The sequence below is a fragment of the Poecilia latipinna genome, unplaced genomic scaffold, assembly GCF_001443285.1.
Source record: "Poecilia latipinna isolate Pla-1442-1.1 unplaced genomic scaffold, P_latipinna-1.0 Scaffold3591, whole genome shotgun sequence".
NCBI classification, from domain to species: domain Eukaryota; kingdom Metazoa; phylum Chordata; class Actinopteri; order Cyprinodontiformes; family Poeciliidae; genus Poecilia; species Poecilia latipinna.
Window position 1 is genome coordinate 26,355 of NW_015116207.1, and position 16,172 is coordinate 42,526.

Genomic DNA, 16,172 nt, shown 5'->3' on the forward strand with positions numbered 1-16,172 from the left:
TCATGACGTTTCTACAAAGGCCGGTCCGTTTAGAAACAGTCAGGACTTAAACGCCTCCCACAGGTGAGCCTGTAATGACAAACTGTCTCCGCCCCGCAGCACCTCCCTTTATCTCTTCATCAAACTCTTTCACTTTTCATTTTGCCGTGAAGCAGAAAGATTTAAGGTAAGATAACAGCCTCTTTGATGCTGAACTTCTCTTTTACAGGTTTATTCTTGTAGTTATCTTTACTTGTATTATACATTAAACCAAACGGGGACCTAAAGTCAGCTCTGATTCTGTAAAGGTCATTTATTCAGAATAAAAACAGTCGTACAGACAGGTGAGAGAGAGAAACCAGTTGGTGCATTTAAAGAGAAAATACATGTCGCAACTTGATTTACAGTTTCCAACTATTCCCTGTGTCTTCAAATCTATTTCTTTATTCTTATTTGTAGTGTAATTAGATAATATTTCCTCATTACAAAAGTGTAATAATGTTATTTCAATCTTCTGTAGTCGGGTAATTAGGTCCTAGTAGTGAAATCACTGCGACTGTCAGTAGTTTTAATGTTTCTTATTCTTTCCACAAATTTATTTGATATTTTGAGGCATAAACAAAACAAAAACATAGAAACAGGGAACGTGACCCCACCTTTCTTAAAGGCCCAGAAATCATTGTAAACAGAGACTAGCCTTGAGTTGCTCCCAGATGTTGAAGTGACTGTTTATTGTTCTGGGACACGGCATCAGGTTGACATTCAGAGAAAATTACCGACTGACTGGTTGTTGTTTGGCCAGTCAGTCCTGTTTATTAGGTGGAGCTCAGGCTTACTTTGACTAAAGAAACCTGAAACTTCTGTTAATTATAAGTTATTAACCATAATTATCAACAGTTTGAAGAGCATGCACACAGATATAAAAGATAAAACTTAAAATCAGGCATACATGACATTTCTTTTAAATATTTATTAGGAATATTCTTCCTTTTTGCCAGTTCTCTTCCTGCTTCTTTGTTTGTTGATTTTCCTGTCAAATGTTTGTCAGCTGATCATTTTATTGAACAAACAATGTGAAGAAAACAATATTTGTTGAGCAGGTGAGTGATTTGTTTATCCTCTGCAGATTAATTTTAACATTGTGTGCAGATTGATGTGGATCTGAACTCGGCATCATGGATCAGGAGCTGAAAGAAGGAGAAACTCTGCCTGAAGCTGAGAACCAGAGCAAAGCCAAGAGGTGAGACAGATGGCCTCCTTTTACTGTTTTTGTTTTCATTCAGTCCATAAAAAGGTTCCAGACTCAACCAACTTTACTTACAGCAAACAGTGTGAAGATGAACCGGATCTAGAGCTCTGTGAGAGCAGGTCCATGAGAGATGTTATTGATTTTAAATCAAATAAGCCTTCAAAGAGGTGAGCTATAAATCTGTCTAAGCATCTTAACATATACAGCATTTCACCTTTATGACAACATTTTACTCTCAGAAGAAAAAACATGTTTTTATAGTATTTTGTCAGACAGGATCTGATTCTGCTTTAGAGATTTAATAATTTAACAGGTCAGTAAAACAGAACCAGAAAATGTTGTTAACCACAGTTAATTTATTATTTAATTATTAACCTTACAAAATCCTGATTTGAGAAGTGCTTTATATATATTCATGTTTGTCTGATATTGAAACTTTTTTGATTTAAGTTGGATACGAACAGCAAAAGCAGGAAGAAATGCCATGAATTTGTTATATGCACATGTAAAGAGGTGTTCCAGAACCTCAGCCTTAAAAAATAACAGCAAAAAAACATATTTATATTTCATAGGAGCTGTCGGTCTTCTGCTTAAGCTGAAATGGTTCCAACCTAATAAGGTGTTTCCATATCGGCGAGGACAAAAAGCTCACAAACAAAAGCAAAAAGCCTCACCAAGCATTTTTAAATCAGTGTTTAAAGATCTCTCTTTCTGTCTGATTGTTTACATGACAGTCCTCAGCATCCATTTTCCAGCTTTTCATCTGGACATCAGTCAGAAACAGACCAGCCTCCATCTCCTGATGAGTGAGTTGTTTGTATATGTTTTGTTTTTGTGTATAACTATGTTAACCACCTCAGCTACATGTCAGCTGAATCCCAGATGGCATCATGTTTTCACCAGCATCCAACTAGCCTTATTTATTTATTGTTAACATCCAGGTTACTTTAAATAGATTTTCCATTATGTCTTTATTTGTGTCTAAAGGCAGCAGTTCCTATTGTCACAGAACTCTGTTTTCACATATTTCCTTTTTGCAGACACACCTAACAGTTGGAATGTTTTTTTGTATCCTGGCAAAGACTCATCCTACAAACATGAGAAATATTTTAGATGCTAGAGTTTTACTCATGTCCTGAATGGGTTTCACTTTGAGATTCACCTTAGATTTGAACTTTTCAGCAGATTGTGGTTGATCTTCACCATAAGATGATGGTCTATGAGATGAAAGTGAGAAAAATAAGGAGAGCAAAGGTGGAGCAGAGGGATAGGTGATGAAAAATGAAAACAGAAACTGGTTGACAGGGTGGAGTTAAGACAAGTTAGTTGTCAAGAGATACTTAAAGCTACAGCTAAAATAGTCTGGAAGCAGTGAAGTAGAAAACAAGATGGTGGTGGAATGAAAAGTTCAGGAACATATGGAAATAAAGAAGTTAGAAAATAAGAAATGGGAGGAAGACACAGGAGTATCAGGAGATACAACAAATAGCAAAGGTAGTGGTAACAAAAGCCAAACAAAGGACCAATAATGATCTATGGTAGGTTGGACAATAAGGAGGGAAATAATGATTTGTACAGGTTGATCAGGTAGAGAGACAGAGACTGAAAGGATGAGCAGCAGGTTAGCATTTCTAAGGGTTGGGATGGAAATGTACCAAGAGTGATGGGAAGATGGAGTATTTGTAGAAGAAGGTGTTCTGGTCAGATGAGGTCAGAGCTTTTCTCTATTTTATGGTCAAAACAAATGTAGAACAAAGTATAAGACTAATCTGTTGAAGTTCACTAGTATTCTATGCAATACTTTGATACTTAGGATTAATTTTATTATCTGTCCAGATCTACAAATAACTTTTGTTTATTTTTGCCTGTTTTGCATGGAGAGCTGGAATGTGGTAAAAGTCTTTATGATTCCTCCACAGAGTGAAGATCTCAGAGCCCCCTAGTGGTCAGAATACCCAACAGCATCAAACATCACTGGGCTCCACATTTATGGTCTGTATACTTACATCTACTGCTTTCTGTCTGTTGTGTTCATATGATCATGTCTATGCTACAAATTGTGAGCTAGTGGATTGTCAGTCTGACTTATGGCCCTTTTCCAAAAGCAGCAGTGCAGTGTGAATCAACTCAGTTCTGCTCTACACAGTGCAGGTGGTTTTCTGTTACCACTGAATAACAGCTCTAGTAGTCAATGTCAGTGTCAGCACAAGGTGAACTGTATCTGACCCAAACACGACCTGGAAGCCATGTTGGAAATTCTGCTCAGTCTTTTTGTCAGACTCAGTGACTGTTGTGAGTTTTTGCAAATGGTGGATTGGATTATTGTAAAGGAGAGGCTCTTGTAATGTGGCCCCTGACTCCACTCTCTAACCAATCAGAGACCATCAGACTTCTGTCATATTTTTCTGGCACCACAAAACGATTACTAGAGGGAAACCCTAGCGATCAGTAGATCAAGCAGAAAACAGCCATAAAGTCTCTCCCATGTTTTATAGAAGAAACCTATCTCTTCCATAAAACCGTTTGAATCCAAACAGTCAGCACATGGTCACGTGGTCGTGAGACGTTCATATTCATACAAACCTTTCATACAGTGCAGAGTACCTATGGGAGCCCCGTCCCATTTCAGTATACATCACTCCCCTATCCAATGGGGTTCCCATTCTTTCCCCCCATTCTCTGTTTTGCTTTTATAAAATGGTCATGGAGTTAGAGCCACACTTTTCTTCTGTTTGATACCTTTACAAGGTATTAAAAGGTTTTTATTGCATCGAAGCATGTGGGTGTGGGCCAGCTTCAAAATCTGACCATTCACTAGGGTGGAATAACTTCCTTATATGTCACAGGTGCAGAAAACTTTATGTGTGTCATAACAGATCACCACTGATCACAACACAAGATCAATTAGTGACATCATCTGAGCCCCACCCTCTTTGGACAGGAAGTCGGCTGTTTTCCTGATAGTTGACTTCCTTTTACTTTATGATTCATACAAGTTTAAACCTGTTTCTGATGACATTTTTTTTTACTGAAAAACATATATAGTATCCACTTTTTACCTGAGTGAAGTTGCCCCCCACCTTCTTCAAATCAAAATTGGTGTCAAACGTTTGTGCAGTAAACATTTTCGTTTGTGACCCTATCATTTTAATGATAAAGAGAAATGTTTCAAGAGGTCATGAAAGGTCAACCAACCTTCTTCAAGTCAGACAAAATGGGTGTCTGATTTGATGTCTTCAAAGCCAACGCTGCACAAATGAACATTTTTCTTTCACAACAAGCACCAACTTAGCCGAGCTGAGTTGGTGCAAATAAATAAATAAACTTAAATGTGAGCAGGGCAGGGGAGTGGCTGACCTCTGATGACCCCTGGAGAACATTTTTCTTAATATCTTTAGAATGATAGCAGCACAAACTAAAAATGTTTGCTGCGCAAACCAGCACAAATGTAGCACAAACTTTTGACACTAATTTTGTTTGATTTAATAAAAGTGGGGGCTGGTTGACCTTTAACCTTTCATTAATATTTTCAAAGCCAAAGTGGCACATAGGAAAATTTTTGCTGCACAAATGTAGACCGACACCCATTTTGTCTGATTTGAAGAAGGTCGGGAGTGCGGGGGGAACTTCACTCAGGTCCACCACCTTAATGATTTCAGTCTAAATTATTTTTTTTTTCTGTTTTAGGAGCTTAAAAAGAACATTTTCACTTTTGCGGAGAATGAGCTGGAGAAGTTCCAAATGGTTCTGGGTTCAGATTCCCCACAATGTCTAGAGTGGAATGAGGATGATGAAGTTTTAGAGGGTGAAGATAAAGAGCAAATGAAGTGGAGCAGAAAAGCTTTTGAGAAGATCATACAACACTTCCTATGGAGGATGAACAAGGCTGAGAGTCTTCAAGCCAGTAAGACGATTTCTCTAGAGAGTTGATATGCTGGAAGATTGATAAGTACATTTTTTTTTCAATTTATTCCTTATGTTAGAGTTAGTTTGGTTTTCATGGAGGGCATTAAGGATATTTAGCCAATAGGTATAGATCGTGTCTAGGCCAAGAACAGTCCAATTCTTAAAACCTAAAACCTACAAATTTGAGTCTTCGTCTTCAATGTTATATGTGTGATGCCTCCTTCTCCCATATGCTTCTTCAGCATTGTTGAAGAAGCATATGAGGTTCCATTTTAGGTGTGTCTAATCTCATTTTAGTACCACAGAGAGGAGTCTTAATGGAGGTCTTGTTTGTTCTTCTGGCCCCTCCTGGTCCAGAGTAGCTTTGGATGTATCTTCCTTGATTGCATGTCTGGTGCTGTCACTGCGGACTTATTTCTGAAATAAGAGATTGTTTCTGAATCACCTAATAAAAGGTATACAGATTCACATGGTTCACAACTGAAGGATACTTACTTGAAGATTAGTTAAAGGAAAACCAAACAATTGTACAATGATATTGGTGAAGTCACATTACCTTATTTTGTCTATTGGTCAGACAAAAGAAGGCAAGCCCTCATTAGAGGGAAACTGCTTCCCAAAGCTCACCTCTGGATAACCACATGACCTGCAGCAACCAGTTGAATCCCTCCACAAGAGCTACTGCAACCCCAAGATTTATTTCCATCCAGTGTTCATCCGCCTCTCTTCTGATTTACCTATCATTCTGGAAGAGAGTAAATTTAGACACATAAGCCAAATTGACCTTCTTATCTCACCATAGAGTCCTAAATTTATGCTGCCTTACAAGTTAAAGCTGTTTTCTCCAGTTAGGCTCATTGATTAAAGGTTTTCTTATGGCTACACAACTGTTCAGTACCTTTGAGTTCCCATCACATTGTGAAAATACTTGTTCTTAGACCTGATTTCTACTGATCTTTTCCTTTGATTTGATTTAACTTTTTAACTTTTAAGTGGAAAATAATGGAAGGTTTTGTTTCCTTCCATTTTTAAAATAATGTGTTAGACAGTTTTAACCCAACTTTAGTAATCTCTAGATCTCCTTAGATGTTTGCTATGTTTGATGCCAATGATTTTACCCTTCTAAAACAGACAAACATCTTTTCCACAACAATAGGAGCTGTCTTTACACATGGTTGATTAAAAAATGAGAAGCTACTCATTGCATCAGTTGGAAGACAGTTGGATATGGAGTAACCATCCAGTAGGATGATCATATTTTCTCAATCATAATCATATTTTTCTCTTATGGCCAGACATGAGGATTTAAATAATTGGTTTTAAATGTTTTGTTTCATGGCTTATAAAAAAACAAATTTCTGCAGAAACATTTGTGTAACCTCTACCTATGCAGGAATATTTTCAAAATGAAATGTAAAACAAGTAAAAAAAAATCATTTTAATTATTTTACTTTGTTTGCATTCTTTAAGGATCCCTCACCATATGCCAACGAACAATAAAGTTTTGCATGAAGACGAGGTTCAAACAAGTGTTTGAAGGGATTGGTAAATCAGAAAAGCACACGGTTCTGAATAGGATCTACACAGAGCTCTGCATCACAGAGGGAAACTCTGGAGAGGTCAATGGTGAACATGAGGTCAGACAGATTGAATCAGTGTCCTGGGAACCAGACAGACCAGAAACGACAATTAGACATGAAGACATATTTAAACTGTTACATGGAAGAGATGAACCAATCAGAACAGTGATGACAAAGGGAGTGGCTGGCATTGGGAAAACAGTCCTGACTCAGAAATTCACTCTGGACTGGGCTGAAGACAAAGCTAACCAGGTCATCCAGTTCGTATTTCCATTCATGTTCAGAGAACTGAATCTGCTTAAAGACCAGCAGTTCAGCTTGGTGGAGCTTGTTCACCACTTTTTTAATGAAACCAAAGGAATCTCCAGGTTTGAAGAGTTAAAGGTTGTGTTCATCTTTGATGGCTTGGATGAGAGTCGACTTCCACTGGACTTCCACAACAATGAGATCCTGACAGATGTAACAAAGTCCACCTCAGTGGATGTTCTTCTGACAAACCTCATCAGAGGGAACCTGCTTCCCAAAGCTCACCTCTGGATAACCACAAGACCTGCAGCAGCCAATCGGATCCCTGCTGAGTTTGTTGGCATGATGACAGAGATCAGAGGATTCACTGACATAAAGAAAGATGAGTACTTCACTAAAAAGTTTAGATATAAGGAGGAGGCCAGATTAGTAATCTCCCACATAAAGAAATCCAGAAGCCTCCACATCATGTGCCACATCCCAATCTTCTGCTGGATCACTGCTACAGTTGTGGAAGACATGTTGAACAAGGAAGATAGAGAAGATCTGCCAAAAACCCTGACTGAGATGTACATCCACTTCCTGGTGGTTCAGACCAAACTGAAGGTCATCAAGTACGATGGAGGAACTGAGACAGATTCAATCTGGAGTCCAGAGAGCCAGAAGATGATTGAGTCTCTGGGAAAACTGGCTTTTGAGCAGCTGATGAAAAGAAACCTGATATTCTATGAATCAGACCTGGCAGAGTGTGGCATCGATATCGAAGCAGCTTCAGTGTGTTCAGGAGTTTTCACAGAGATCTTCAGAGAAGAGAGAGGGCTGTACCAGGACAACAAGGTGTTCTGCTTCGTCCACCTGAGTGTTCAGGAGTTTCTGGCTGCTCTTCATGTTCATCTGACCTTCATCAACTCTGGAGTCAATCTGCTGGCAAAAGGTGAAACAAAATCAAAGGATTTAGAAACAAGAAGCCATGGATCCTCAGAGACAGACATCTACAAGAGTGCTGTGGACATGGCCCTAGAGAGTCCAGATGGACACCTGGACTTGTTCCTCCGCTTCCTACTTGGTCTTTCACTGGAGACCAATAAGCGTCACTTAGGAGGCCTTTTGACACAGACAGAAGAAAGTTTGACAACTAATAAAGACACAGCCCAGTACATCAAGGAGAAGATAAATAATGATCTAGATGCTGAGAAAAGCATCAATCTGTTCCACTGCCTGAATGAACTAAATGATCAGTCTCTGGTGGAGGAAATCCAACAATCTCTACAAACAGGAAGTCTTTCAGCTCACCAGCTGTCTCATGCTCAGTGGTCAGCTCTGCTCTTCATGCTACTTTCATCAGAGAAAGACCTTGAGATGTTTGAACTGAAGAAATACTCTGCTACAGAGGAAGCTCTACTGAAGCTGGTGCCAGTCATCAAAGCCTCCAGGAAAGCTGTGTAAGTACAGATCAATTAAATCAAATCAGTTTTTTCTACTTCATTGAAAAACCAGTGTTTCCCAACCCTGGTCCTCAAGGCACACTGGCCTGCATGTTTTAGGTATTTTCTTGCTTCAGCCCAGCTGATTTCAATCGATGACTGATTAACAGGCGTTTCCTAACTGCAATCAGTTGAATCAGGCACATAAATCAAGGAAACCTCTAAAACGTGTAGGACAGTGTGCCTTGAGGACCAGGGTTGGGAAACACTGGTATAAACTAGTGAACAGCAGAATAATGAAGCATTTCTCTGGGAATTATGTGAAAAACCATGTGAGAAAGCAGCATAGATACAATGACAGAAAGTTGCTTTTACATGTTTTTACTGTTGTGCTTTATTACTTTGAGACACTTATGTGTATGAAATGTGCTTACTACACAACCTAATGTGTAGGTTGTAATGTTGCTTACTACACAACCTACTACTTTTGTAGTAAGCAACCCACTTACTACACAAGTGTTTTTTTTTTATTTGCACAACTTTGTGCTCCTTATTTGGAATATTTCAAGATCAGGACCATGTTGCTTCAGCCCAGAGGCCATCTGTCTGTAACCAGACCCTAAGACTTAGTCCATCAGGAAGCACACAGAGACTCCAACACAATGGCAGTAATAATAAACCAGTAATGGCATATTATGTCAGTGTCACACTATGTCTTAATCTTTTGCCCTTTCTGCTGTAAATTGCATAGCTGACCTAGATAGATAAAGAAACTGTTGTTTATGTCTGATGTGACTGTTTTATCTAGTGCTGTCTTGAAACTGAATTTGGTGCAGCAGCTGACTTTAAACACATAATAATAATAATAATAATAATAATAATAATAATAATAATAATAATAATAATAATAATAATAATAATAATAATAAATACTCCGTGTATTTATTTTGTCTCTTTAGACTCGGTGGATGTAACCTCTCAGAGAAAAGCTGTGGAGCTCTGTCCTCAGTTCTCGCCTCTCAGGATTCTTGCCTGAAGGAGCTGGACCTGAGCAACAACAACCTGAGCGATTCAGGAGTGAAGCTGCTCTGTGAGGGACTGAAGAGTCCAAACTGTGAACTCGAGATTCTGAGGTTAGTTCACATTTTAAAATCAGAGGAAGCAAGAGTGGCTGATAAAAGTGTTCATAAAATGTCTGTAAAATCCTCAGATTGTTTTAAAGCAGCAAAAGTCAGAATTTGTAACTTGGTGTTTTCATGGAGAAACTCAACTGTGTCATAAAAATATGTGGTGTTCTCTAGACCATGTTTGTTGAGGAGTTTAAGATTTTCTACACAGAAAATCTGGAAATCATATATTTAGTTGCCTGTCAGTTTTTTTTTTGTGGTATTTTAATATTATATTTTTTAGACTAACCCTCCTTCTTGCCAAGAGGTGAAAACATGCAGCAAACAGATGTAAATGCAAAGCAAACAACAACATGAGCTGCAAACACATGAATGATGCAAAACACAAAAACACAAAGACACAAATGCAACAGAACAGTGCTGCAAACAAAACATGCTGCAACCACAGTAAATAGAATCAAGGGAGAAAACTCTGCAAATAGTGAAATCAACAGCAAGTATGAAATGATTCAAACTCACTGCACAAAATGGAAGTGCTACTGCAGGCCACTAGGGGGAGTCAGTCAACAAATCTTATGGGACCAAATGCAGGATGTCAAGACTTACTGGGAGGTCAGGAAGGAAATAAGGTATGTTATGCTAGAAACATGCAACTTTTACATTAATATTGTACAGATGAATATTTATGTAGGTAATATTTTATTAACTCCAAACTGGTTTGCAGCTCTTCCATTTTGTGGAACAAGTTTCAGTTGTTCATATTTGCAGTTGTTTGTGCTGCTTGTGGCCATTTTCCTTTCACTTCTATTTCACATGGTTGCAGCATTTTGTTTGCAGTTTGCATTTGTTTTGCTAGTTTTAGGATTTTGCTTATACTTTCTATGATTACGACATTTTTTGTCTGTAGCACTGTCTTTAAACTTTTTAGGGTTTAAAAACTCTAACAGTTTTAAACTCATATTCAATAAAAAGAAAATACTGACACACAGAATATTTGTAATAAAAAGCTTGAAGCTAAACATTTGTCTGAAAAAAAGGATGATTGATGTTAAGGATGCTAAATATACAAATATCTTGGTATAAATGTGCTATTATATAACACCTGAGCTTTCCATATTCCTCCCATTTCTTCTCCACTGCTGCTTTAATCATGAGAAACTTCAAGCCACTCTGCAAATTGGCTGACTAAAAATAAGCAGGCAGGTCATCAGTCTTTTGCAGGGTATTATTAGTAAATGTTTTTGCATTGCGTTAGAAAAGGTTATGTTTGTTTTGTCTGCAGGCTTTCTGGCTGTCTGATCACAGAGGAAGGCTTTGCTGCTCTGGCCTCAGCTCTGATGCTGAATCCCAGCCACCTGAGAGAGCTGGACCTGAGCTACAATCATCCAGGAGAGGCAGGAGCTCAGCCTCTGTTAGCTGGACTGGAGGATGCAGCCTGGAAGCTGAAGACTCTGAAGTAGGAAAACCTCGACTGCAGCTACACAGTGCTTTACTGATAGATACTGGATACAGCCGTAATCAGCCAATGTGATAAATATACATTACTGGCATCATCGATTACATACCATGACACTTCCTTACTAAAGCATCCAGTCTACTAGCAATTTATTTCCATCATTAAACTAGTTAAAGCATCTTGTGATTCTTTTCTTCCACATTTTGCCAGGTTCCAACCAAATTTTAATTGATATTATGTGACACATCACGACAATTTAAACATCTAAATGTCTAACTGTAACTTGGTGATAATGATGGTATGAAAGCCAATAAATAAATAAAAAGCAAAATATGATTAAAAATACAAACCTTGACCACAATATTTCGGCATCCCTTCTCTTACATTATTACTGTATCCCATAGATGGATTGTTACAACTAAGCTGCATTGTGTTTTTCAGATCTGACTTCCTTTTTCCCACTCTTGCATAAAAACCACATTAACGACATAAAAAGTCACTGATGTGACTGATGTGAATCTCTTGCCTCTTCCAGGTTGGATCCTGCTGGAGTCCAGTGGTTAACACCAGGCCTGAGGAAGTGTAAGTGTGTTTTTCATGTGATTTATGACAAAGTGGCACATTAAATCATCTGCTGGTGTTCAGACCACCCATTTATTAGTCGTGATCAAGGCATTAAAATGATCAGTTTATTGATCAAGCTGTTTGTCTTGTTTAGATTCCTGTCCTCTCACAGTCGACCTGAACACCGTAAACAAACACCTAAAATTATCTGAAGACAACAGGAAGGTGACACCTGTGGAAGAGGAGCAGCCGTATCCTGATCATCCAGACAGATTTGATCTCTATCAGCTGCTGTGTACTGATGGTCTGACTGGTCGCTGTTACTGGGAGGTTGAATGGAGTGGGAAAGTCTATGTATCAGTGAGTTACAGAGGAATCCAAAGAAAAGGACAGACTGATGACTGCTGGTTTGGATTTAATAATAACTCCTGGTGTCTAATCTGTTCAGATGAGGGTTATGTTGTTTGGCACGACTGTAAAAAAGTTTTTAAGTGTTCATCCTCCTCCTCCTCTGCCTCTGACAGAGTGGCTGTGTATGTGGACTGTCCTGCTGGGACTCTGTCCTTCTACAGAGTCTCTTCAGAGACACTGATCCACATCTACACCTTCAACACCAAATTCACTGAAACTCTTTATCCTGGATTTGGGTTCAGGAGTCGTACTACCGAGTCCTGGTGCTCATCGTTCTTTCTAAGATAAAAGAAACCTGGCGTTCCACCCAAGATATATTTTTAGATTAACATAACATGTAAATAAAAGTATTTTCATAGCACCTTTTTAAAAATTACAAAGAGCTTCACAATAAACTAGTGTCTAATGTGAAATTAGGCATATTCTTCATGAATGCATGAAGAACACAGGATAAATAAATGAGATATTTATTGATTAAAACACAAACTGTCTTTTAAAAGAGAAAAAAGTCTGAAAGGAGAAAGATACAGAGAAGAAGTCAATGAACTAAAAGCTCTGTTTTCTTTTTGTCTTCATCTTAGTGAACCAGGCCCTGATCACAGGACCTCAAGGATTTTGTTTGGTGATCTTGAGTGATTTGAAAAGTGCTTTCAGATAAAATGTATTATTATTATGGACAAATGGGTGCAGATACCCTCTTGATATTATCTGGTCCCTGTCTATGAAGTTTTAAAAAGAATCTCAAGTTGCACTTTGAAGTAAATTGTAAGCTAATAAAGAAGATTGGAGTCACAGTTCAAAAAGTAAAGGATTTTTATCAGGACCCAGGCAGCAGCATTTTAAATAAAGGTTCCAACGAGGTTTTGCTAAGATCCACAGAGTGCTCTGGGTGATAAAAACAAAACCATGAATAGTTATTTCCATTTCAAGATGTGAGACAATAGAGATTAGTTCAGCAGATGCATCCAAAGTAAAACCAGAATCAAAGATCTTCCCAATATTCTTACCAGATCTCTTGATTCTTCGAGTGTCCTCTTAATCCTTGACATGTTTTTTTCCTTATATTCACCTTTCTTATCTAATTGTGTGAAAACTGGTTAAGAAGTATTTTTTCTCAGCTGCTGAAGCCAATATAATGTCCACCTGCATTGTTTACATGCTTGTTTGAATCGCACCATATTCTAATGTTACTGTAATAAAACTAGCCAGTTTTTCCTGTGATTAAACTAACAAGTTAGTGACATGAAGGGAGTAAAAGTACTTGACAATATTTTTCAGTACTGATATGTTATTATAAATGCAACATAAATCTTGTAATACTGAATGAAATGTAGATTTTTATGGTACTTTATATCTGCATTGCGTTATTTATCTATACTATGTTACAGTTTGTTTAGTGCAGGTTTGGGTCTCCCAGTTTTGTCTTCCATTTGTAAAATCACTTTTTTGGTTAGCTTTAATTGAGGAAAAAAATGTTTACTTACTTTGGTGAGAGGTAAATAAATAATCTCTGTTAATTTCTGAAATTAATATGATCACTTGAAAAGATTCCTTGTTGATGTTTACAGAGTGAGGCATTCTCTGTATTTGACAATAAAATACATTTAAATGACATTGGAGTTTGGATGTTTCCACATCCTCGTCTGGAGTCCCAGCTGTACCTGAATGCACCACGAACAGCTGCTGGGGAAACCAGTGGAGTTTCCTCCTACCTGCATTTACATGCAGCTGACTGGATGCTGATTTTTCTACCATTCCTGGTGGAACTGCATGTTTGCTGAGCTTGTTATCTGAAGTCCAGAGCTGAGACCCATCTGGGGAAAATACCAAAGACTGTGGAAGATCTCCTGTGTACCGGGGCCAAAGACCAAACATCCAAAGACCCTCAGCAGCTACAGGCTGGTAGAGCTGACCTTTGACCTGATGGAGACCCTGGAGAGGCTGGTCCAGATGATGGTACAAAGACGGACTTTAGATATAATCAAGATGATGAAAAACCCTGAGCATCGTCTTATTTAAACTGTAAAAAAAGAAAAAAAACCCTGCATGTCTTCAGTTGGGAGCTTCTTCAAATTTGATGCAACACAAATTGTTATACTACATCTTTCCTGCCATCACCATCAACAACTTTTGAAGAATCTTGAATTAATATTAGTTACAAGATTTAATTTCCTTTTTGGATAAATCAAATATATACCATATGTGCAATTTAATCAAATTGAATCAGGTTTAATTTTAAGGTTTTTGGAGGCTCTAATTCTAGATATCTACCATAAATTATTGACCATCTGAAACATATCTCTGATATCAATAATTAAATTATGACTATTTTAAGCTAAATTTGAGATATCTTGCTTTTTGTTCTGACTAATCTTAATTCTAATTAAATATGTCTTAAATTACATCATGATTCAAGAAGTCTTAAATGTGTTTTTAGATAAGGTGGCCTTTAGGACTCGACTTGTGCAAATTAAATTATAGATATTATGAAAGCAAATAATGTCAGGCTAAACTAACTTAAGGGATCTGAAAGTGTATTTTGGTTAAGCTAAAATTCCTCCTAAGGTATCTCCATCTTTTCTTTTCAGATATCTTGAATAATTATTCTGTCAAATCATCTATTGTTTATATAGCATTTTGAAATTTAATTGAAAAATAAAAAAAATTAATAAAGCATTTTGAAAAGGCACAATTTTCACCTTGAGAATAGGCAGGCAGGAGCATTTTTCATGCTTCTAAACTGTTTTTAAATGCATTCTGTGCACACAATGTTTTTAATCAAGCAAATTGGAAATTTTTTTGCAGATTTATGAAGCATTCTTTAAGTATGCAAAATTTGCATTTTCCACATGGCCCACATTACTGAGCTATTCTGTATTATGAAATCTAAAGAATTTGACTAGTCATATTTAAGCTCAAGATACCTTAAATTACAATTGTGTGAGCCTTCAAATGGTAAATCATGCCATTTAATATTTAAGGCCTTGCTTAGATACATAAAAATATAACTGAAGATCTTGAATTGTTATTTTTACAAGTCAGAATGTAAATGCACATATCCTAAATTACTATTAAGAATAATCAAAATGTAGTTCTTGTTAGATATCTGGGATGTAGAGTTAATCGGACGAAACCGATTATATAATAAAACGGCCTGCCATAAATTCCTAACAGGTGAATATACACCTGTCGTGTCGTTAAAAAAACAGACACTAAAGTTTCACTTTCACCTGTGTTTTTCTGTTGCGCAGATTATTTTCTATCAACCTCCAAGGTAAGATAATCTATTCGTTGCGGACGCAGCTGTATAAATAATCATTAATCTATCGTTGGATTGATTTATGATTTATGGTTTATTTCATGTTACGGCCTCAGCAGCAGCTGTTCAGTCAGGAGGAATAAATGAAAACGGGTCAAGAAGCCTCGTTCATTTCCGCCATTTTGTTTTATCCAAACAGAATTTACTCTCAGAACAATTTTTAGGTTTATTGATTCTCTGTGTTTAAACGTCAGTCGTTTTTATTGTTATTGCTGTTAAACTTGTAAATATATATTAATTATAAATTAATGCAGATTTACGTGCAGGATGAAGACGAGCCATTTTAACTTCTGGTCACTGAAAATACGTCGCTAAAGACAAGAACTGTTGAGAGCTAATCGTATTTAACACAATAATTCATTAATGGTCGATATAAGTATTTATGTGACCCTTACTAAAGTTGTGTTCTTCATGGTTGGTAAAATATTAAAATAATTTATGTTCCATTGTTATCAACGTTTCCGTCACACATTTAATGAATGGAAAACTATAAATACACCCACAATATTAAACTTTGTCCCTCAGATCAACTTTAACTCTTACAGTCTCCGGAGGATGTAGGTGATAAATTATTGCAACCAAATAATTTTTTGTTACTGCTCCAAAGATAAACGGCGCTAAATTAGTCTTAGTCCAACACTTAAAATTATGCAAAGGTTTCTATAAATCTTGAACTAAATTGCTGTGCTTTACAGCTGCTGCTCCTGTGGTAAAACAAAATGGTGGATTGAGAAAAATAATGACTTTTACAAAGAAGTGATCAATTTCTCCTTTGAAAAGTTTTTAAATACTAACTTGACTGTTGCTGGGTGTATCAAAAATTATGATTAACTGCAGATCTTTAAACACTTTGTTTTTAGGACTGAACATATCAGAGGAGGGTTAGTTACATTTACTCAGTTACATTTACT

At 37.2% G+C, this 16,172-nt stretch overlaps 1 protein-coding gene across 2 annotated transcripts; it reads left to right on the plus strand.

Moving 5' to 3' along the window:
* The first annotated feature begins 94 nt into the window (after positions 1-94).
* LOC106941295 (protein NLRC3-like) lies at positions 95-13,554 on the plus strand. 2 transcript variants are annotated; one of them, XM_015024265.1, is made up of 11 exons: positions 95-166; positions 1,129-1,219; positions 1,303-1,395; positions 1,963-2,034; positions 3,148-3,220; positions 4,916-5,132; positions 6,605-8,402; positions 9,344-9,517; positions 10,794-10,967; positions 11,503-11,549; positions 11,686-13,554. In XM_015024265.1, exons 2-11 carry the CDS (start codon positions 1,155-1,157, stop codon positions 12,228-12,230), a joined length of 3,258 nt encoding a protein of 1,085 aa, XP_014879751.1. In that variant the 5' UTR covers positions 95-166; positions 1,129-1,154; the 3' UTR covers positions 12,231-13,554. The 2 variants fall into 2 exon arrangements, with proteins under 2 accessions (XP_014879751.1, XP_014879749.1); XM_015024263.1 differs by lacking the exon at positions 95-166 and having other exon boundaries at positions 1,076-1,219.
* The last annotated feature ends 2,618 nt before the right edge of the window (positions 13,555-16,172 follow it).